This window comes from Protopterus annectens, chromosome 12.part0 (genome assembly GCF_019279795.1).
Source record: "Protopterus annectens isolate FY-2018-M chromosome 12.part0, PAN1.0, whole genome shotgun sequence".
Lineage (NCBI taxonomy): Eukaryota > Metazoa > Chordata > Ceratodontiformes > Protopteridae > Protopterus > Protopterus annectens.
This window is the reverse complement of record NC_056746.1, coordinates 1,119,134,501-1,119,157,336: the sequence shown is the minus strand read 5'-3', so window position 1 is coordinate 1,119,157,336 and position 22,836 is coordinate 1,119,134,501. Positions and strand designations below refer to the sequence as shown.

General features: G+C 39.9%; 1 protein-coding gene across 1 annotated transcript in view; it reads left to right on the top strand.

Moving 5' to 3' along the window:
* Positions 1-22,836, top strand: part of DDX27 (DEAD-box helicase 27) — a 409,290-nt gene that overhangs the window by 289,111 nt on the left and 97,343 nt on the right. The window contains exon 13 of the mRNA XM_044090130.1: positions 4,489-4,570. Within this exon, the coding sequence (XP_043946065.1) occupies positions 4,489-4,570 (82 nt within the window). The remainder of the gene's footprint in view (positions 1-4,488; positions 4,571-22,836) is intronic.

The following is a 22,836-nucleotide window of genomic DNA, read 5'->3' as shown; positions in this document are numbered from 1 at the left end:
GCGGTCCCTCTGCCAGAAGTGGGCCTAGGATTTTATTCTCGCCTGTTTCTAGTACCAAAGAAAGGAACACGTGGAGACCAATTTTGGTTTTATCTATCCTCAACACATATCTGGACATTCCCAAGTTCAAAATGTTGGCGTTACAACAGCTTTTACCTCTGCTGGGCAAAGATCACTGGATGGTGACTCTGGATCTCAAGGAGGCTTACCTTCATGTTCCTATCAGGCCCAGTTGCAGGAAGTATCTGCGTTTGGCTGGGACTTCACATTATCAGTTCTCTGCATTGCCCTTTGGCTTATCTACTGCGCCCAGAGTGTTCACGAAGGTTCTGGCTCCAGTGGTAGCTTTCTTCAGGCTAAGAGGAATACAGATCTATCCTTATTTGGACGATTGCCTGATTCTGGCCCAAGAAAAGGACAAACTTCTTCATCATTTACAGTATGTGATGGCAGTGTTAAGATGCCTGGTGTATTCTGTGAACGAAATTAAGTCCAGTCTAGTACCCTCTCAGGACATGTGCTTTCTGGGTGTGAGACTGAATACAGCATCCCAGATGGCCTTTTTGACCCCGGACAAACAAAAGAATCTTTCTCTTTACTTCCACCAGTTGTCTGTCCAGGCTGACTGCAAGGACAGTCCTTCAAGCCTTGGGGTTCATGGCATCTTGTATTCTGGTACTTCCCAATGCCAAACTGCATATGAGGAAGCTACAATGGTATCTCAAGAATGTATGGACACAGCACTGCCAAGATTTGGACACTGTCATTCAGATAATACCTTGCATTCAAAAGGAATTTTTGTGGTGGGCTCAGGAATGTCACCTAAACAAGGGACTCTCTGTGACCCGGCCAGAGGCGAGTCAGATTTTAACGACAGATGCCTCAGACAAAGCTTGGGAGCTCATCTAAATGGAAAATGGGTACAAGACACGTGGCCTGCCAGACTTCAACATCTACATATCAACTTGAAGGAGATGTTAGCAGTCCAGTTTGCATTGATAGCTTTCAAGGATTTACTTCTTCCAGGGCAGGTGTTGATTCAAACAGACAACACAACTGTCATGTGGTACATCAACAAGCAAGGGGAACATTCTTATCCTCTATGCAGACAAGCAATGATTTTGTGGGAGACTGCTCTCAGTTTACAGCTAAATCTTCAGGCAAGGTTTCTGCCAGGAGCACAGAACTCCTTAGCAGATGTGTTGAGCAGACAAATTATGGATCCCCATGAGTGGAAATTGGATCCTCATGTATTTCAGAGATTGACAGTGTTATGGGGAACTCCAGACATAGATCTGTTCGCTTCTCCACTAAATTACCAGCTGCCAAAGTTTTGCACAAAAGGTTCCATCCCACAGCTTGGAAAGTGGATGCTCTCTCATTCAATTGGAGCAATCTTCACGTGTATGCCTTTCCACCTCTGCCTCTCCTCCCAAAGGTACTGCTGAAGGTCAGACAGGACAAGCCAAACATGATTTTAATAGCTCCAGATTGGCCTCGACAGCACTGGTACCCATTACTGAGAAGTCTGGTACAGGAGCCTCCATGGCCTTTGCCTTGATTCCTCACCTGCTGTCTCAGGAGAACAGTCATTTACTCAATGTCAAACTTCATTCTCTACATCTGACAGCCTGGCATATTCTGTTTTAAACCCTGGAGGGTCTCAGCTTCCACAACAAGTTTTGAATGTTATTTTGGAGGACAGAAGGCCTAGTACAAGGAAAGTTTACGCAGATAAATGGAGGAGATTTTATTTTGGAGTACAGCAAAGGACTTTGATGTTTCTAAACCTAATTTAAGTGTTCAATACCTTACTGAGTTATTGGACAAAGGTTTGTCCTTCTCCTCTATAAAGGTTCATGCTGCAGCAATTTCTGCTCACTATGACTGTGACCCACCATTATTTTCTCAGCCTTTGTTTAAGCAATTCCTTAGAGGGGCAAAGAATATAAGACCCCCACGTAGAGCTCCTACTCCGGCTTGGGATCTGAATTTTGTGTTGGAGAAACTCACTCTACAACCTTTTGAGCCTGCAGCATCGGCAGAGTTGAAATATTTATCATGGAAGACTGCTTTTTTGTTGGCCATTACCTCTGCGAGAAGGGTTTCTGAATTACAGGCCCTTATGGCAGTTGAGCCTTTCTTAATTTTCCACAAGGATAGGGTGTCTTTGCGTACTAACTCTTCTTTTATGCCTAAAGTGGTTTCTAGTGTGGCTTTAAACCAAACTATTCATTTGCCTACTTTTTATGCAAACCCCAAAATAGAGGGAAAAGATTTTGCACACTTTGGATATACACAGACAGTTGCGATATTATTTGAGCAGAACTAAAGGGTTCAGGCAGTCTCAGCAGTTGTTTGTTTCTTTTGCTTTTGGTTCTCCGGGCAAACCTGTTTCAAAACAAACTATTTCTAAGTGGATTGGTTTTTGTATTGCTTTCTGTTATTCCCATCATGGTAAGGAGATTCCAGCTGGGATTAGGCCTCATTCCACTAGGGCTACTGCCACTTCTACAGCTTTTTAAGGTGGCTACTAAAGATATTTTGGAAGCAGCTACTTGGAGTTCAGTGCATACTTTCTCTAAGCATTACCACCTTCCACTTTACTCTAAATCTAGGGCTGGATTTGCCACTGCAATTTTACAGGGCATGTTGGCAGCTCCTAATGCTTTATAGTTTTGCCATCCTCCCTTACCTCTGCTTTGGGATTCTACCCATATGTAAGGACTGCAGCAATGTGAGATGAAGAACATAGTACAGTTTTGTACCTACCATAAATGTAGATGTTCAAGATCCACATTGCTGCAGTCCTCAACCCTCCTCCTTCCCTCTGTTGTTGAAGGTGGTGGTGTGGTTTGTGTTGTACATATTGTAAATATGGTTAGTGCAGGTGGTTGGTTAGGTTTTGCTGGTTTTGGCTTTGGCCTTTCTTGTTAGGGCCTTCTGACATCTGGGGCAAGAAAAGACTGAGGAAATGACGTCGGTCATGCGCTTTTGTACCCTGACGTCCTGATGTCAGTTTTAAGCACCTTGACCGTCGTCAGCCTAATACTTTGGTATTCAGGGGACAGCGGACTACCCATATGTAAGGACTGCAGCAATGTGGATCTTCGAACATCTACATTTATGGTAGGTACAAAACTGTACTTTTCATGTTGGATCAGAAAATCCATTTCCTTCTGCTTCTCACACCATGGCAAGCACTTACCCCAAGGTGTGAGAGCTCACTGTACCAGAGGCATGGCTACTTCCAAAGCCTTCCTCAAAGGGTTAGACACAGCATCCATTTTGGAAGCAGCCACCTGGTCCATAATTCACACCTTCACAAAACACTACAAATTGAACCACGTCTCCAGAGCCAGGGAAGGTTTTGCTAGAGCAATCCTGCAGGGGGTTCCGGAATCTTCCACTTCTACCTCCACCCTTCCCTCTAATTAAGCTGTAGTACTCTCCCACACTAAGAATACTGCAACATAGGAATAGAAGGACATAGAACAGTTGTGTAAAATCTTACCATAACCATAGATGTCCTTCTCTTCCATGTTGCAGTATTTCTTCCCTCCCTCCAACCCCCTGTATTTAGTTTGGACTATGAACATAAGGGCACTCAGAAGCTCTACCCTTCACCAAGAGCAGACTAGCCAGCATATGACACTTGACACTTCTGGCTGACATCACTTGTTACTTTCTTTGGGACTGTCTGACTGGCCTTTAAGTTCTGAGGTCTATGCTTGCAGACGTCACATTTAAAGTCCCTGGTTTATAGCCCTACGTGTGCTGTCCCATGCACCTACAGCAGCCAGGCTTAAGCTTTTGTATAGGAGCCAGCATTCGGGTTGCCTGAGGTGGGGAATCCCACAGTAAGAATACTGCAACATGGAAGAGAAGGACATGTATGGTAAGATTTTAAACAACTATTCTTTCTTCCCGATCTGGGGTTAGTAAATACCTGCCCATGTGGTGGATGGAACAGTGTGAAGGTATAAGCAAGGCTAGCTGGTTGCAAGTAGAAGTGGTTACTTCAGGTAGAGTGCATTAAATCATGTGATTACCCAGTTTTCCTTGCAGACTGCTTTTTGAAGGTGGAGCATACCATGATTACTGATGCCTTTCTCCTTCATATCTGCTATAAATGTTGGTACACTAAAAGTTTGTAATCTCTGCTAGGGAGCCATGGTGTGCTACTTCCACCTACACCAAAAGGAAGAGGCTGCTTTGGAACACTTGGCCTTGTGTCTTGGTCATTCATTTCATGTTCACAAAGATGGGGAACTACTACGTCAGTGGACTAGCTGCTCAACCTGATTCACTGAATAAGTTAGTGTTTCTCAGCAAGTAAACTGCAGTAGCACTGTGCATCTCCCCTAGCTGCCTTGTTGTTCTTAAATTTGTAATTTCAGCATAGAGCCAAAATGTCATAAGAAAAAAATGTCATGCAACTGTGCATGTTTTTTTCTTATACTTAGAGTTTTCTTCTTCTTTTGGCAGGCGTTTCAAAGATGAGCAGATTGATATTCTTGTTGCTACTGATGTTGCAGCCCGAGGTCTTGATATTGAGGGTGTGAAAACTGTAAGTCCGTGGAATAGTCTGCCTCTGATGTAGCAGGTCAGAAATTTGTGAAATGTTGATACCTACTGTATTTTTGCAGTTTCACAGTTAATTATGAGACCAAACTATCACCTGTTGTTTTGTGAGTAATTTGCCTTTACTTGGGGACTTGCAGAGTTGTATAAGGTGACTTTTTGCCTGCTTACCTGTACAGGTCCTGTACAGTGAGTAAGTAATCTGAAGCATGTATTCTGATTTCCACAGACCTTATGGAATAAAACATTTTTTTTTAATTTTTTGTAGTGGTTCTAAATACCATGATATTTTCTGACTTTTCAGCTGTGTGTACCTAGTGAATAACATAAAATTACGTGTATTTAATCATCTTATTTTTTATAGAATAACATGCGCTATTTATGTTCTCGTGTGTTCAGACTACAGAATATCATAACTGTGTTCTGTGCTTTACATGCTTTAGAGAATGATTTGTAAATTAGGTGTCTTAACTCACTTGACTGACTACTACAAAATGAATTGAGGAAATGGATAGGTATGCTGCGAGCTTGGAGAGAGAGAGAGATGATAACAGAGGGATGGTAACTCTTTTCTGTTGTACAGACTTCTTAAGTTAATACACAGTGTGTTTGGTTAAATAAGGTTGCACAGTGTTGTAGAGATCAGCATTGTTGCCTCACTTCACTTTGGTTCTCAATCTTATTTCCCAGCTGGGGTGCCTTCTATGCAGAGTTTGTGTAGTCTCTCTGTGTCTATGTGCTGTGTCTGGGAGCTTCGTTTTGCTGCCACTCTCAAAGACATTCCATAGGTGAAGTAGCAATCCTTAAAACTGCATATAGATAGGTGTACGAGAGAGAGAGAGGGAAAGAGGTTGTGAGAGGTGGGTGTCTCTCATCCCTGTAATAGACTGGCATCTTGTCCAGAATTAGTTTCTCTGCCTTTTTACACTGTTAGTAGAGAGATAATTTGTCTCTCTCATGACTCCAAACCGGATAATGTGGGTATCGCGGATCAAGTGAATGCTATTAGTTGAGTGACAACAGTAGGTTGTTACAGGAAAAATAGATGCGTATCTGGCCCAGCTTTCCCCAGTTGTTTACTATTACACAGAACTGTAGCATTTGATAAAAACATTTCATTTTCAGTAATCAGCACTTGGATATTGATGCCTTAGTCTTTTGTATGAGGCAGAATTGTTGAATGAGTTGTTAGCCTTAGTATTTACACAGCCACAGTGATACAACTTGCCAACAAGGGAAAATTTAGATGATGTGCAAATGAACTGATGGGAGAATGAATAGACAACTGGCAAAGAAACACAAAACCTTTGAGGGTGATAAGGCGCAAGGTCTGGAAGAACTTTTCCTTATAAGGGTACTGGCAGAGTTGGTAGTGATGCCACCTTGTCAGAATTGTATAGTCTTTGCTTAGAATGTGTAATGGTACCTCAGCAATGGAGGTTTAGGACAGTGATCCCATTGCACAAATCAGATAGAGAAAAGTGTTTGATAATTACAACAATCAGATACAAAACGACAGTCACCACCCAATGTTCCAACAGCTTAGAAACAGTCCATAAGCATAAAAAAGCTGAGCGAACAACACGGCTATAAAATAAAAAGATTTATTCAGTCTAAAATGGACAAGCGCTTTCACGTAACTAAAGTACGCTTCTTCAGATCCTTAGTTAAAACACTGTGATACTAGCATTTATATACAATCACATGACCATAACCAATCAATCAATTAAGACATCAATTAAAAAATGCATCAATTAAAGGAAACCTTCTATCCTGGTCATTTCATTGATCTTGCATCTAGCACAGGTTTAATATTAATACTACTATTGAGCCCTGGTGGTGAGTGTGCCCTTAACCTGAAAATCCACTTTAATTCTATCCTTAACAGGAAGTTATTATCTCCCTGTCTTAAGTTGTTGCTAACTTGTTGTAGTACTCTAAAATTAAAACTGTGTCCTGCCTGCTCTATAATATGTTTCGCTAAAGCATTTAGCATATTTCTATTTCTAATTTCATATTTATGTTGGTAAATCCTATCCCTTAACCGTTTTATAGTTTTTCCTACATAAAAACTTTCGCAATTATTGCAGCAAGCTAGATAGATAATATTTTCACTATCACATGTGGCAAAAAATCTTGGTTCAAAAATAAAATTAATATCTGAATGCTGATAAATCTGTTCTTTACTTATTTCTTGACACATCTTGCATTTCCCACATGGGTATGTCCCACATCGTCCACTAGATGTCTCTATTCCATTACTTCTATTCTGTGTTCCACATAATAACCGCTTTAGATTTTTATTATTCCTATAAGAAAAACTTGGTTTTGTACCTATAAGATCCCTAGTCTCATCATCTATAGTCAGGACTTGCCAATTCCTTCTTATAATGTCTGTTATTATGCCATTATCTACAGTATAACTCATGTTAAACCTTAATTTATTCGTCTTTTTTTCTCTAACATCTCTCTTTGTATTGAGTGGAATAGATAAAGAATTTCCTTCATTGCACTCACTATCTAAGCTCTCTTTCGCTGTTCTTATCTCACTATCCTTATAACCTCTCTCTACTTATAAATTCTCCAATTTTTTTATTTCTGTTTGTTCATCATAAGGAGAGCTGCAGATTCTTCTTCTCTTTATCTGCCCCTTTATGATGTTTTTAAAAACGTGACCTGGATGCATACTGTGCCGTTCTAGTAGACTATTCTTCCAACTATCCTTGCGATACAGGGTGGTATTGATCTCTCCATCTCTCCCCCTGTGTATGGTAACATCCAAAAAGTCATTTATTATGGGACCAATTCATTGTAAATTTCAGAAAAGAGGTTGTTGTTTCTAAATATCTAACAAAATCATTTAATGAATCTGTGTCCCCTTCCCAAAAGAGAAGGATGTCATCCACAAAACGTTTAAACAAAATAATGTTCTCACTGTACTGATGTCCCTTTAGGAATTGTTCTTCCCAGAAATACACTACCAAATTAGCATATGAGTTGGCACATGATGTTCCCATTGCCATTCCCCATTGCTGTAAAAATAGCTGTTTATCAAACAAAAAGATATTATTAGAAAGTACTATTTCCAGAAGGGATCAAATCAAAATAATGTCATTACTCTTCATTCCCTTCATAACAAGTATATTCCTTATTGCTTCTAACTCATATTCATTGTGAATCGCAGTAAATAGGCTTTGTACATCTAAACTAGCCATTAAATATTCCTTTCTTTTTAACATTGGTTTCTCATTGTTTAAAGAAAGCAAAAGATCTGTAGTATCTTTTAATATATTAGGAATATCCTTTACTATCATTCCCAACTTACTTTCTATATATACAGAGATTGGTTCTGTTAACCACCCTCCGCCATCTACTATAGGTCTCAGCGGCGGTTTCAATAGGGATTTGTGTATTTTTGGTAGACCTTTTATGCAGGGTATCGTGGGTTTCTCAGCTAGCAGATATTCATAGAGCTCTTCATCTATCTGCCTTGTCATCAGTAAATCATAAAGACTATCCTTTACTGTCTTAATAACATTATTATAGTCACTCTGGCGTAATGGTTTATATACTTTATCATAACTTAACATATGGCTCATAGAGTCAAAATAATCATTCGCATTCATCACAACTGTTGCTCCGCCTTTATCAGCGGGTCTAATATTTATAGCTGTATTATTCTGTAAGAACATTAATGCCATCCTCTCTTCTTTAGTGACATTAATTGGCCTTTGCTTCTTTTTGAAAATGAGTTTTTACTCCAGGAAGTGGGGGGTCGCTATGGGTACAGCCTGTGCGAATACATATGCTAATATTGTGATGGCCCAATGGGAGAAAGAGATGGTTTGTTGCTGTGATATGTTTAAGCAACATGTCACTTTTTATAAACGTTTTGTTGATGATATCTTTTTTACATGGCATGGTAATGGGGTGCAGCTAGAAAGTTTTGTGAATTTTCTAGGGAATACCACCTCTTATCTCTGTCTTTCTCTACAGTACTCTCAGACTAAGATTGATTTCTTAGACATTAATGTGAACAAAAACATGTTTGGTAACATTTTAATATGTAATAATAAATCAACAAATGCACTGGCTAAACATGTATCAGATTATGGTACACAGCACAACTTTAAAATCTTAGTTTTACAAAAAAATTAATGAGAGCTTAAGAGAAGGAGATCTACATAATGAAACTGAATATATACAGTTGAGATGGATTGTTGATTTTAATGCTTATGTTTCTCCTGGCCTAAACAGAGCTATTTCTTTAAAACCTCTCAAGAAAAAGAGGTTTGCCACATTAATTCTCATTAAGTGTTTTTATTGGTTGTTATTTGTATGTAAACTGAATACTTGCAGAAGATTTTATTAAGGTCTGAAGAAGAGGGTTACCTCGAAAGCGCTTACCTAAATTATTTATTTTATTGGTAACAAAAGTGTGTTTTTACTCTCTAGCCACCACGCCTTTTTATTTTATAACATTGAGGAATTGCTCCAGGCACCAGATAAGCCAGCTGTACACACACACACACACACAAACGCATTACTATAAATACACACATATATATTCACTCATCCATCACAACAACCTTTTCTGATGTTTGCACATGGGGCTGAGGTGTCACTTCAACAGTGACCATCATTTACAGCCAATGTTCACACCCACCAGGTGGCTAGCTAGTCCTGCTGTAATTGGTCTTCCATGTCACACATGCTCATACACCTACATCTAATTGAAATATTTATATATATATATATATATATATATATATATATATATATATATATATATATATATATATACATATTATACACACACAGATGTGTACATGCAGACATACAGTAGATATAAAAAGTTTACACATCCCTGTTAAAATGCCAGGTTTTTGTGTTACAAACAATGAGACCACAACAAATAATTTCAAAACTTTTCCCACCTTTAATGTGACCTATATCCTGTACAATTCAATTGAAAAACAAATCTGTTAGGGGAAAAAAATATAAAAAATAAAAAACATACAATAAGCTGATTGCTTAAGTGTGCACACCCTTGAACTAATACTTTGTTGAAGCAACTTTTGATTTAATTACAGCATTCAGTCTTATTGGGTACATACCTGCCATTAATTAGAGAGAACCTGATTAACCTCAAATAAAGTTCAGCTGTCCTAGTAGGATTTTCCTGACATTTACTCAGTTACCTGCTACAGCAAAAGCCATGGTTCGCAAAGATCTTACAAAGCATCAAAGGTATGTCATTGTTGAATGCTATCAGTCAGGAGAAGGGTACAAAAAAATTTCCACAGCATTGGATGTACCATGGAACACAGTGAAGACAGACATCAAAAAGGAAAGAAAATATGGATGGGACAACAGTGACGTTGCAAAGAACTGGATGTCCCTCCAAAATTGATGAAAAGACAAGACGAAAACTGGTCAGGGAGGCTGCCAAGAGACCTACAGCAACACTGAAGGAGCTGCAGGAATTTGTGGCAAGTTCTGGTTGTGTATTACATGTGACAACAAACTCCCGTATTCTCCATATGTCTGGACTATGGGGTAGGGTTGCAAGACGGAAGCCTTTTCTTAAAAAACATCCAGGCCCGGCTAAAGTTTGCAAAGCAACACATCAAGACTCACAAAAGCATGTGGGAAAATGTGTTATGGTCTGATGAGACCAAAATTGAACTTTTTGGCTACAATTCCAAAAGATACGTTTGGCGCAAAAATAACACTTCACATCACAAAAAGAACAGAAAAACATTGACTTTGGTATTTGGGCCGGCCGAGGGCTACCACAGCTGAGATAACCCACAGGTGATGACTGCAACAGTGAAACACGAAGAACATCAATGTGATACATGCACATCATAAACCCTCCAAATTTAGTCTCACTTTTAGCATATTTATGCCTAGCTGTCCCATGAAGGAATGATGATTCCTTCATCATTTGGTAAATTGTGTTCCACTTGCTTTATCAGCATAATTCCATTTTTTTATACAGTTACCAGAACTGGGAACAGCATTCTAGATGTGGCCTTACCAAACCTCAGAGTCTGGAAACCATTTGTCAAGCTGTGTACTTGTAGTGCCCTGCTTCCCTTTTACAGTGCAAAGCATGATTCTTCTTGGGGCATGCATCAGTTATAAGTTATGACACTCATTTGTTTACTCTGCTTCCTGCTTAGGGTCATTACATGCACTTTTTCCCAGGTATTCCACCTCATCTAAAATGCAGACCACCAAGTTCAAATGCTACCTGACTGCTTAATCTTTCAGTTGTCACACAGTTCTCTGGAGACTTGCCTCTCTTTTTCTGACCAATACACAAATTCTAGACTCAAAAGCATATATATCCAACTGATGTCCTAGACAACTTTGACAGTGTGGGAGGACACAGGCATGGTTAACAGTATTGGCTTCCAGCAGTGAATTATGCAGTACTCAGCTACTTCATCACTTGGTTTCTGAAAGGCCTCCCTTCCTCCATCCGGGATCTTCTGCTTCTGCTCAAGAAGTCAATTTTCAGCTCACATCACCATTCTTGGTCCCAGTCAATTGTGCAATTCCAGTGCCAGCATGCTTGTGAGGTACGCTGCCAAACTGTGCCATAGCTGGCTCATGTAGTGCCCAGTGCCATTCCGCAATATGGAACCCCATTCCCTCAGGTCTTCAAGTGGAAAAAAATAAGAAAGGACTTTGCCTTTCACTGCAGAAAGCGGACGGGTACATTTGAAAGCTGATCAGTACATCTATACCAAGTGGCTTCCTACCACCAGATCCACACCCCTCAGCTCTTCAATTGAACTACACTTCTCAATCTTGCCCCCCAACACTTTGCCACTGAAGCAGCTGCCTCTTTTTGTCCCATCCTTGTTATGCTTTAGGTGCCAAAGGCCATGCTAAAGGCTAGAGGCATACAAAACCCTCTGGGTTCCTCTCACCCACCTCAGTGATAAAACAGATGAAGAAATATGTCAAGTGGGACTGCCAAGACATATGCTGCACTAAGGACATGCTTTTACTTACTAGCAAAAGAATAAGCATTCAAGAACATGCAACTTATACAATCTTTTCCAAAGGTGAGACTAACTGGCCACTTATTGTTGTAATTACATATAATATAATACTTTTGTATGTTGTTTATACACACATGAGGTTTTATTACAGTATTCATGGGATTTATGATGAAGCCGTTTTGTCTATTATGGTTTAAAACAGTAGTATAAAGGTTACTGTTTCTTTAAATGCTTTTAAACTTTTAAAACATTTTTTGGCGCCAAAAAAGTATATAAGCCTGAAGTTTTGAATTACGAGTTGTTCTGATGAAGCCCAAATGCTTTGGGTGAAAGTGCTTAACTTGTATTAATAGATTCAAAATTATATTTTTTATATTGTCAAAAGCTTTCAGTTTTGTTGCAATAAATTTGTTTTTTTTGCTGGCAAGTGGTGAAGCACTTATTGGTGGTTCCGGAGCTGTTTGCTGTTTTCATTTGTATCCAAATTGGATTTATTCTGTTGTTGCACTTCTAGCATTGAGTAGCATTACCTTCAGATTTTGCATGCTTGTATCTGTTACGGTGGTGGTTTTATCCTTTGAACCTTGTCTAAAAAAGGCACTATAGGGGTGGCAAGAGCTTTAGCCAGTAACCTGAATCCCAGGGGTGACAGGTGCAGACCATCTCTGGCAAAGTATCGTGGTTTGTCAAGACAGATACTGGATCCCCTTTGATTGACACAAGAAGCTTAGCCAATTGTTGAAGTCAATAATTTTGTCCTTATACTGTGGTATCCTTCTGGGCGAAGGCAGGCTAGGGTCATACCTGCCTGGGCCACATGATCCAAGAGCTCTTCCATGTCTCTCTTCATGTAGTCCAGGGAGGTACGTCTCAAGTCATTCACTCCAGCATGGATAATGACAGAGTCGTATTTGTACTTGTTGTGGAGTGGCATGAGTGCATGCGTTATGTGATTGATCCTGGCACCCGACAGGCAGCTGACTGTAATTTTCTCCTTGTTCAGTCTGGTAAGTGGGACATCAGTGTGCCTGACTATAGAGTCACCAATTACTGAAGTGTTGGGTACATTGTCTTGCCTTAGAGTCTGTTGGGTGGCACACTGGTGTTTTGAGCTATGTGTCACTTTGGTTGTGACTGGTGTTTATTTGCGTTTCAGCTTCAGAGGTCCTTGTTGCTTGGGCAGATTAATGTTAAGGGCCTCTGCATATGTGGGTTTAGTGTTGCTATGTGTGGGTGTTGATGGTGTGGGTTTTGAAGGGCTATGAGTTGCTTGAGGTTTAGTGCAAGTGTTAACCTTCTCCTCTTGACTGTCTAGCACAGTCTTGGCTGGAGAGAGCTTTGCTTCCAGTTTGGCTATGTAGGTGCATCTCTTGCAGGTTGTAGTGTTGGGTGATAGGAGGAGAGGATTGTCTGTGTACATGAGGCAGTTACCGCATTGCCCCAGTATGCCCAGATTCACCAGGTGGACAGGAGAAATCACCGGAAGCTGACCCTTGGACATGCCTGTTTAGGTGCTTTTTTGTAAAGTATTTAGAGCTGTTTTCCCTTACCTTTGCAAGGTACTTTGCAGTTATAGGCTGTTTAGTGTCTACGATTAATTTTTCCTTATTGACAAGGAGAGTTGAGTACTTGTATCAGTTTCAGGCTTCCTAGTGCTTTCCAGCAGGTTCTAGAGCAAGTGCTAGTCACAGGGGTTCAGATTTTAGTGCTACTACTGAGAAACCAGCTAGTTCTAAGGGAAAATTTCAAGAGCAGACATTCTGGCACCTGGAATAGTTTAACTGTAACCTCGCAGTGCTGCACGATGCGAAAAATGTGCAAACACACACGTTTTTAAGCCAGAAAGTTGAAAGGGATAGAAATTAGACCAAAAAGGCTAATAAAATTCAATTTCAGAGCTGCAAACCACTCCTCTAGCGTTAGATAGGCAGTACAATGCTCACCACTCCCACTGGTAAGCAGTAGGACTTCCCCCTACCACAGCAAGGTCTGGATAGCTCTGAACACAGAAAATAAAGTCCTGAGACAAGCAAAGCCTGGGATATGGACTGGCTAAGAAAGGTGGTAAACGAGCAAACAAGATAGTATTTTAACAAAAAAAAAAACAGGGTAAACAATGCAATAATACAGTAAATAAACACAGAAAAGGCTATCACACTTGAGTGTGTAGTTCTAAACAGTAAATGCAGTTAAAACTTTACAAAATTAGCAATTTAAAACTTTTTAAACAAAGCAAGGCAAGTGCACAACTGAAAAACAATTTAAGAGGCAGTAATACAGCAGAATAAGTAGCTAGTCTACATATACAGAGAAGTCTGTATATACAGAAAAGCAGCTAAAACACACAATTCAGATGCAATGCAACCTAGAGCACTTGAGTTGTAGCAATGTTAAGGCAATTACAGTTATAATAAATGCTCTAAAATATACTCTATATTTCCAAAATGTTTGAGAAGCACAGTCAGAACACAAGGAGATTCAGGCAATTTTTTTTGAAAGGGAAAAAGGAGAAACAGAAGGCCTTCTCAGATGTTCTCTCAGTATTAGATAGAATGAGCTAATGACACTAGACTGGGAGGAGTTTCCCAGTAGGGGCGAGCAACTGCAAAGCCACCAAGTATAACAACAACACACGAACAGGGAGGGAGGGTGGGGACCAATACTAAAGCTATTAGCCTACACTCCTTAGACAATAAACATTACAGAAAGACACAAAATGAAAGTTTTTAAACCGATAAAGCAGCAACGACACTCTACAGAATGCTTTTAACTGCAAACAAATCAGTTACCCGTGCAGATTAGTTAATAGCAATAAAATGCACTAAAAACTATGCAGCAGGCAATAAAAAGTGCTATATATAAATTGCTAGAAAGAGTAATCAGTATAAATAATCCACAAAAACAGGTTACTTATATATCTCAGATCAGAGTTGTAGTCAACGCCCCTCCTCCACTCTGCTCAGTGTGTATAGACAGAAATCCTCTCAAAGTTAGGGCTTAAATACCAGAAGATACAACCTTAGACAACTTTTTGTTTAAAAAAAGCACAAAAGAACCAGCCCCCACTAGCCAGCAGCCAATTAACACAATCTAGCCAAGTCACCCTATTGTTGCTCATCCCACTCAACCTTGTAAAAAACAGCCTAACACTCTCAACTCTAATATCATTGGGAATTACTGTAAATAATGAGTTGATATCCAGGGTAACAGAAAGCAATTCAGATAAATCATTCTGTTCATTTTGACATGCATATAAATCATGCAAAAAAAACTTATGTATATCTAAGCCAGTAGGTATGTCATTGAGAAGAGGCCACAATGATTTTTCAACAAAAATTGACAGTGGTTCTGTAATCCAGCCTTGTCTGGAGACTATAGGTCGCATAGGGGGGGTTTATACATTCTTATGCATCTTTGGAAGCCCATATATAAGGGGGACCAAAGGATATTCAACCAAGAAATAATCATATAGTTCCGTATTAATAAGGTCTGTCATTAAAAGATCATAAATATAAAATTCAGCTTTCCTCATTATGCCATTAACTTGGTACTTGTATAGCTTTAAAGAGGTGGAGTCATCATTAAGCATAGCATGCATTTGTTTAATATAATCAATACGATCTAAAACAACAATATCACCACCTTTGTCTGCGGGTCTTATTTCCAGTAAATCAGATTCTCGTAGAGCTTTAAGAGCTAAATTCTCATCATATGTCAGTTTGTAATATGAACACTTAAATCATGAGACAGAATCTGCCGTAACTCATTCTCACAAAAAGTTACAAAAGTGTTCAATGCGGTGTGTATGTCTGGTACAAAGGAACTAGGTTTCTTAAACCCTGACACACAATTCCTGTCCTGTTCAGGATAAAACTGTTTTAATGAAGCATTCCTAGCAAACATTTTCAAGTCTAAAGTAGTGTCAATAAGATCTGGTTTCATGGCTGGAATAAATGACAAACCTTGACTCAGGACATTCACTTGTTCAGAAGTTAAGTCACAAGATGACAAATTAAAAACTAAGTTACTACGTTCTGTCTCTTGAAGTCTACCTGACTCTGCATTTGGCTGTTCTGATAAGGTCTCTTCAATGAATGGCTCCTGGGTCTGCCTCTTTTCTCTCTCCCTCTGATAGGCAGAGGATTTTCTCTGGCCATTTGGAGCTAAAAGCAGAGATGCAGCACATGCTGTAGAAGTACTGGCAGTAGTTCCTGAAACTTCATTAGATTCAGCTTGAACTCCACATAGACTGCTGTCATCCACAGAAACAGCATTTATCTGCAAGTTTCTCCTTTCTTTTGGTCTCACAACCTGTGGCTTCGTTGAAGGCAATAATGCTGCAGAAGGAGTAGTATTCTGTGTTAAATGCATCTTATCAGAAGTAGCAGTTCCTGTAACAAATGTATCAGTTTCCCTCTGGCTGCTGTTAAAATCACATTTGGCCCTTGCTGCACTGTAAGAGGGTGTCTCTCTCCTTGGTTTGGACCATGAAAACACATGGCCTTTAGAAAAATAAAGTAAGTCACACTGTAATTTCTTTTTAGCTAACTGCAGTCGTTGCTCATAAGTAGAAGTATTATCATAGAGCTTGTCTAATTGATTCTTAAACACATCAGAAGTAAACTTAGTTAACAGGTCATTCTGTAGGGCTTTTATCTCTACTAACAAAGTCTCTTTTTCTGGCTTAAAGAAGTCAAGTAACAAGTGCATATAATCAAAGCCCAAGTTAATATTTAACGACTGCCATTTCCTTAGCGGCTCAGGATAAGCTGCTCCATAGGTAGGCATAGTCAGTACTCGCAGACCACGGGGCACCACTTTATGAAATAAAGCAGCTTCAAAATGTAAGTGTTGCCATTGCAGTCTGTTAAATTTATAGAGTTTACTTTCAAGCTGTTTAAAAGTAGAAAAAACATTGCCCACCTGTGTATTGTCATTGGTACAGTCCTTAGCCAAAGTATCACTAGAAATATGAAGCAAGGGATTCTTGCTCACATGTAACACAAGCAGAAACTGATTACCATTAAATCCATCATGCTGCAGTTCATTATAAATTTATTATAAGTAGTATATCCAAGTTCTGTATCACCCCCTCCACCATGTCCTTTAGGGTCACACAAGGAAAGTGAAACAGAAACACAGGTAAAGGTTTGAAGTGTAAAATCCAATGTAGAAAATATGAGCAGTCCAACAATCCAACCACCACCTGAAGGGATGCAAAAATACAAAGTTTAATGAGGTAAGCGCTTTCACTACAACTGTAGCTTCATCAGATCATTCCTAGTATAGTTTTGCCAGCCAGTATAGAATGGGGTTTAGACACCACCTCTGTGGCTGTTGTTCCACTACCTAATGCAGGTATGGGAGAACCTAACCCTTTAGATGCAGGAGTGGTAAGAATCCCCTTTCCAGACATGAGTATGTCCGTAAATTTATTTTACCTAGTAGATGAGTTCACAAGAAAGTTTCATTGTACAGCAGAGAGATTATAGATGTTTTATATGTCTGATGTGGTTTCCTTGGGTGTGCTGCAATGGTAGTTGCTGTACATGGCTCTAGTGCTAGTTTGGAGGCAGTCGCTTGTAAACGTTCTTGGGGGCAGTAAATAGCCCAGAGGGTAAGACAAAGGACTAATAATGCAAGTCAGATACTGGAAGTGTTAAACTTCAGAAGTGATTGCCAGTGGGAACTTGCTGGTAGGCATCTTAACTCTAGTGAATGGACAAGTAACAAGGTTTGAAGCGGGGATAACATTTTTAACTTGGACACTGATAAAGTTTTTTATAAATGAGAAGTCTTGCAAAGTCCTGCAAGTATATATATTTTTTCCTTTTGCAGCAGAAATCCTTGAAATAAAAGCCATCTGTCAGGGACTAGGTTCTGACCCCCGTGGGAACGAAGGAAAGGAATCCCAAAATTGATCCTTGCTTCAAATGGTTAGACTCTGAGAGATTGCCGGGTTGTGTGTGTTTGGTTGATGGGGTGGCTTTACATTTTGGAGCTTCCTTCCCATTGCTTTGTAAAAAGCCTGTTTGGCACATTTTGTTGCTTGAATTATCTGAAAGGGGAACTTTCCTTTCTCAGCAAGTCTAACCACTTCAGCAAGGAAGTTCATTTTTGCCTTTTACACAAGAAGGGAGAATTTTAGAATTCCACTTTTAACATCTTCAGGAAGGCTTTGAGAAAGCAACCAAGCAAATTTCATACATGGAAAATGCAGTTCTGGAGTAGTCAACAGTGTCTTAAGGACACGTTTTATAAAAGATGTTAAATTACACAAGTAGTAGAGATGAGATGCGCTCAAAGTAGCATCTCAGAGGGAAGGTTAATGGCTTTCTTTAATATATGAGCTTGGCAGCATATTCTGCCACTTAACATTCAAAACTTTTCCCAAATTTAAGAGTCTGAGGTACTCGCTTCTCAGACTGCTTGGGGTCAACCTTTTCCAAGTCTGAAACTTTAGGCACAGTTGCAGGATGAATATCAAACTCCAACAAATCCATTTGCTAGCCAATAGGAATTGTCTTTTCCCACTGATTAGAGTCTGGAGACAAATCTGAAGTTGTGCTTTCAGTTTTCATCGTGGGAAAGGAGCCATGAAGCACAACATTCTCCCTCCAATCATACTCTTCTGTTAAACATCAGTATCAGAAGGTGGGGGGGGCTGTCATCTGAAGGGATAACAGGCATAGTGAAAATCAACTGTCAAATCCACAACAAGCCATCCCTATCCATGAGATAGACTCGTGTGTGTGTGTGTGTGTGTGTGTGTGTGTGTGTGTGTGTGTGTGTGTGTGTGTGTGTGTGTGTGGTTAAGTAGTGATGATTGACTTGACAACCTGACCACTGTAAAAACCCTTGCACTCCCTTTGGCAGACTGCTAACTTAAAGTTTTGCACCATCTTCATATCGGCCCTAGGGTCTGTACAACCCTAGCCATAACAATTCCCTGGCTATTTCTTCCCACAGTATTTACTTCCCTGGACCCCTGTCTAGCAGGGCGACTGACGTGAACCCGGGGTGAATTTCCTATCTCCCATCCAATCGTCAAGGTTCCTTTTGAAAAGGGCCAAAGAGACACTCTACTTGACATGTATGGGCAGTCTATGCCAGAGTATGGGGAGTCTCTGGGTCAGGAACCTATCCCTCCAGCATGTTTTGTTCATTGTGATGACAAGGTTTAGATCACTGGCCACGCGTGTCTCTGAGGGATTGGGATTTCTTTTAGTGTAGCATGTCCAACAGCTCTAGGTTTGAAGTGGCCTTGTATGTTAAGCAGAGATCGCCTCTGAGTAGACGATATGTGACAGAGTATAGGTGGAGTTTTTTTTAGACTGTCAGCATAGGGCATCTGCTTTAGGCCTGTGATTCTTTTAGTGAGATATTTCTGTGGCCTTTCCAGTTGTTGCAGATGTCTTCAGAGGTACATACGAAACGGGGCGTTGTATTCTATAATGGGTCTAATGAGGGATGAGTACAGTGGGACAAAGACCTCCTTTTTTCTGGATGAAAAGCCCTTAGTGATGAGGTGTGCCACATAGAAGAATTTCCTGACTGTTGTGATGTGGTTATCGAAGGTGAGACCACTGTCCACCTGTGTCCCTAAGTCACTTATCACACTTTCGGTGTTTAGTGTACTGACACCTATGTGGTAATTCACGGGTACATGTTTTTTCCCCAAAGGGGCTAACTATACATTTCTTGGCATTGAGTTTGAGCCCATGGCTCTGGCACCAAGTATCTGTTTCTGTAAGGCCCTTTTGTAGAATATCCACATCATTTGGGGATTCAGTAATGGCTCCCAGTTTGCAGTCATCTGCGAACTTTGTTAGCCAGAGTCCCTTAGTGTTGGCCTGGACTTCAGAGAAGTAGATGCCAAACAAGAGCGGTCCCAGGACTGAACCCTGAGGTACTCCACTTGTCTGGAGCTGGATTTGGAGTCTGCTACTTTTACAGTGTGGGGTCTGCCAGTAAGCCAGTTGGCAACCCATTGAATGACATAGGGATTAATGCCCAGCTTGGTAAGTTTATCTATGATTCCAGAGTGGGGGGTGGTGTCAAAGGCCTTTGCAAGGTCCAGATATGCTGCGTGGACCACCTTACCCTTGTCTACGGCTCTGGAGACTGATTCAAAGAAGTCATTCAGGTTCAGGAGACAAGATCGGCCCTTCACGAACCCAAACTGTGTGGAGTCCAGTGTTTGAAGGTTGCCAATGTCTTGGTTTATAAGTTCCATGGCCTTGCAGATCAGGCTTGTCAGTCTGATGGGGCAGTAGTTCCTGGGATCCTAGGTGGATGCCCCCTTGTGGAGTGGGATAACTGTAGCTGTGCGCCACTCAGTGGGCACAAAGCCTGAGGTGAGGCTATGATTAAACATGACACTTAGGTGAGGTGCCAGTTCATTTTGTAGTTCATGTAGTACACAGCCTGGGATGTCGTCTGGTCCAATGGATGCTGTATTCTTAGCTTTGGAGAGTGTGTTTTTTACCTGTGTGGCTGTTATTACCAGAATTTGGCAATCTTTCGGTATAGAGATGGGCCGTTTAGGGGGTGAGAGGGGTGTGAAGTTTGCACTGAATCGATCTGCCAGGACATTGGCAATATCCTTGGGATCAGTATATTTAATGCCATTCTGTTGTAGCTCAGAACAGATCTACATTTTTTTCCCTGAATTTCCTAGCTTTATTCAAACAGACTTCTGCACAGAAACTTGATTCAGTATGATGGTGGTGTTGGGCTACTTGGGATGGATGCATGTTTGTTGCGTCCCCTATATAATTTCCTCCTACCCTCTTCTAAAGATACCAATTCCAGTTTTATCTCTTACTATATTCACTACTCACAAGTACAGTTGAATTAGATTTTGATTTCCATTTTCTGGTAATTGCTTTTTCGGCAGCCACCATAATTACTCTGCAAGCAGTTCCAATTCTGCATCATAGCTCAAATATTTTCCTTGCTTACCCAGTGTCTTTGACAGAATAGTCTGCAGGGAATCTTTTAAAGTCTGCCAACTCATTACACTCCCAGAAAATGTTCCCAATTACCTGTTTCTTCCACATCACACTTCCAACATTTGCTGTCTTCCTGAGGGGAAAAAATTACATCGGTTTGGGGTGCACAAATACCTAGTTAAACATTTTCAAACAAAGATCCTAAATTTTCTAAATTTTGAATATGTGGGAGACCTACATATATCCCGTTTATTTGAATTGCTTATCCAGTCTCCTCCCAATCATTTCTAACCTCTTGATTCTTTTAGTTATGCAATATTATATTTTTATATGCTGTACTGACTGTGTTTTTGTGTTTACAGCTTCTGTTCTAGATTCTAATAACTCTCCCATTGCTGGTCTTGCACTTAGGCAAAGAGAAGTAGGAGGATCCTATATTCTGATATCAATCATTGATAGGAAAGGCAATTGCTAGCCTGCAGTCCAAATGATTGGCCTCTTCCCATTCTATTACCTTTCTCCCTGTAATTTATTTGCTATCAATACGTTGGTTCTTTTGCCAGTTTTCTCCAATAAATTCAAGATCCCCTATTGTCTGTATCCCAGCAGAATCTCCTTTCCATTCCCTTGGTTTAGCTCTTGGAATACTTGTTACTTTAATACTTAAGGACCTGCATCCAATTTCCATTCCCTTGGTTTAGCTCTTGGAATACTTGTTACTTTAATACTTAAGGACCTGCATCCAAAATCCCAGTCTGTCGTTGTTTCTTGAGCTTCTCCCCCATTTCATTGTTCCTTTAATTGTAACCCATGTGTAAAACTGAAAGGACTAAAAACATTTTAACTGCTTATATATTAATACAAAAACTAAGAAATTGGAAACTTTGTTATACCTTTTGTTTAGTCTCTTCCCACATATCCTTAACTGCCACACCTGAATCGTTTTAATGTATACTCCTAAATACTTCACTTTATTTCCCTATAAATATGGATATTGCTGAACCAATTTGTGTGGGTATGTAATTTATAGATGTTGCCTTTGTTTTAGCTTTAATTTTGTATCCCAAAAAGAATATTCCAAGTCTTTTTCTGGTTTTATTGGGTAATATGCAAATAGAGCCAGATTTTCTTGACTACCATACCAGTTATTGAATTAAAGTCCCTTATTTTCATTGCCAATGGTTGTAAATGTATTGAAAATAACAAAGGGGAACAAGGACACCATTGCCTGGTTCCTCTGCTTAAACTGAAATTCAGAGAGGAACCCACCCACTTTAATTTTCACCTTTGATCTATCATATCCTCCTAATCAACCCTAGAATTTTATCTGGGAATGCAAATGCTTCCACCATGCTAATGAAGTCCCAGCTCACTCTGTCAAATGCTGTCTGTGCATCAAGACCCACAAGCTCCACTAGCAAGCTTGCCTCTGGATCTAGCAATGTTCCGTTTTGCCACCCCTCTCCAAAACCACATTGATCCATATCTATCAGTTTTGCATCACCTTTGCCATTGTTTTAGCCATTATAGACCTAAACACTTTCATAATCCATGGTTTAGGATTGAAATGGGACTCTCTGAAGCTGGATCGGATGGGTCTTTATCCTCTTCAGGTAGTACAGCCACAACTGCTTTCTTCCAGAATGTTGGTGCTTCTCTTAAATACTGTTAAATTATCTGGAAAGGTTTTGTTCATTTTCTCCCCTCCTAGCTTCAAAACCTCCACAGGAATACTGCCTGTTCTCAAGACCTTCCTCTGGGATTAGTTATACATCACCATTTTGTCATCTCCTATCCTGTTAACAGTTGAGCCTCCTACCTCTAACCTTAGCATAGTTTAATTCTTCCATATACATTTCCACTTGTACCTTTTCCTTGATTTTTTTTATTTCTATGCTTTATACAAACTTTCATAAAATTTCCAAAATATTTCTAGTACCTGCACAGGATCTTGTCTTCCGTGTTGTAGGCTCCCTAAGCTTGTCGACAACCTGTTGCCTGAATTGTGCTAAAAGTTTTTATGCTCTGAACTTATCAAAATAGTTGCTAATCAATTTTCTAAACTCTAGCATATTATCTGTTTAGCATTCTGCAGTTGCTCCTCCTCTTTGAGATTCCACTATTCTGCAACACTTGAACATTTGGCTAGCCCTCTAAGTCTTGCTACTTAATCATTCTTATTTTTCCCTATTTTTTAAACTGTATCACATTCTCTGGTTATATTTTCAGAAAAAAATTCTTTAACTCCCAAATTTCCAGTTACACATTTCTTAAATTCC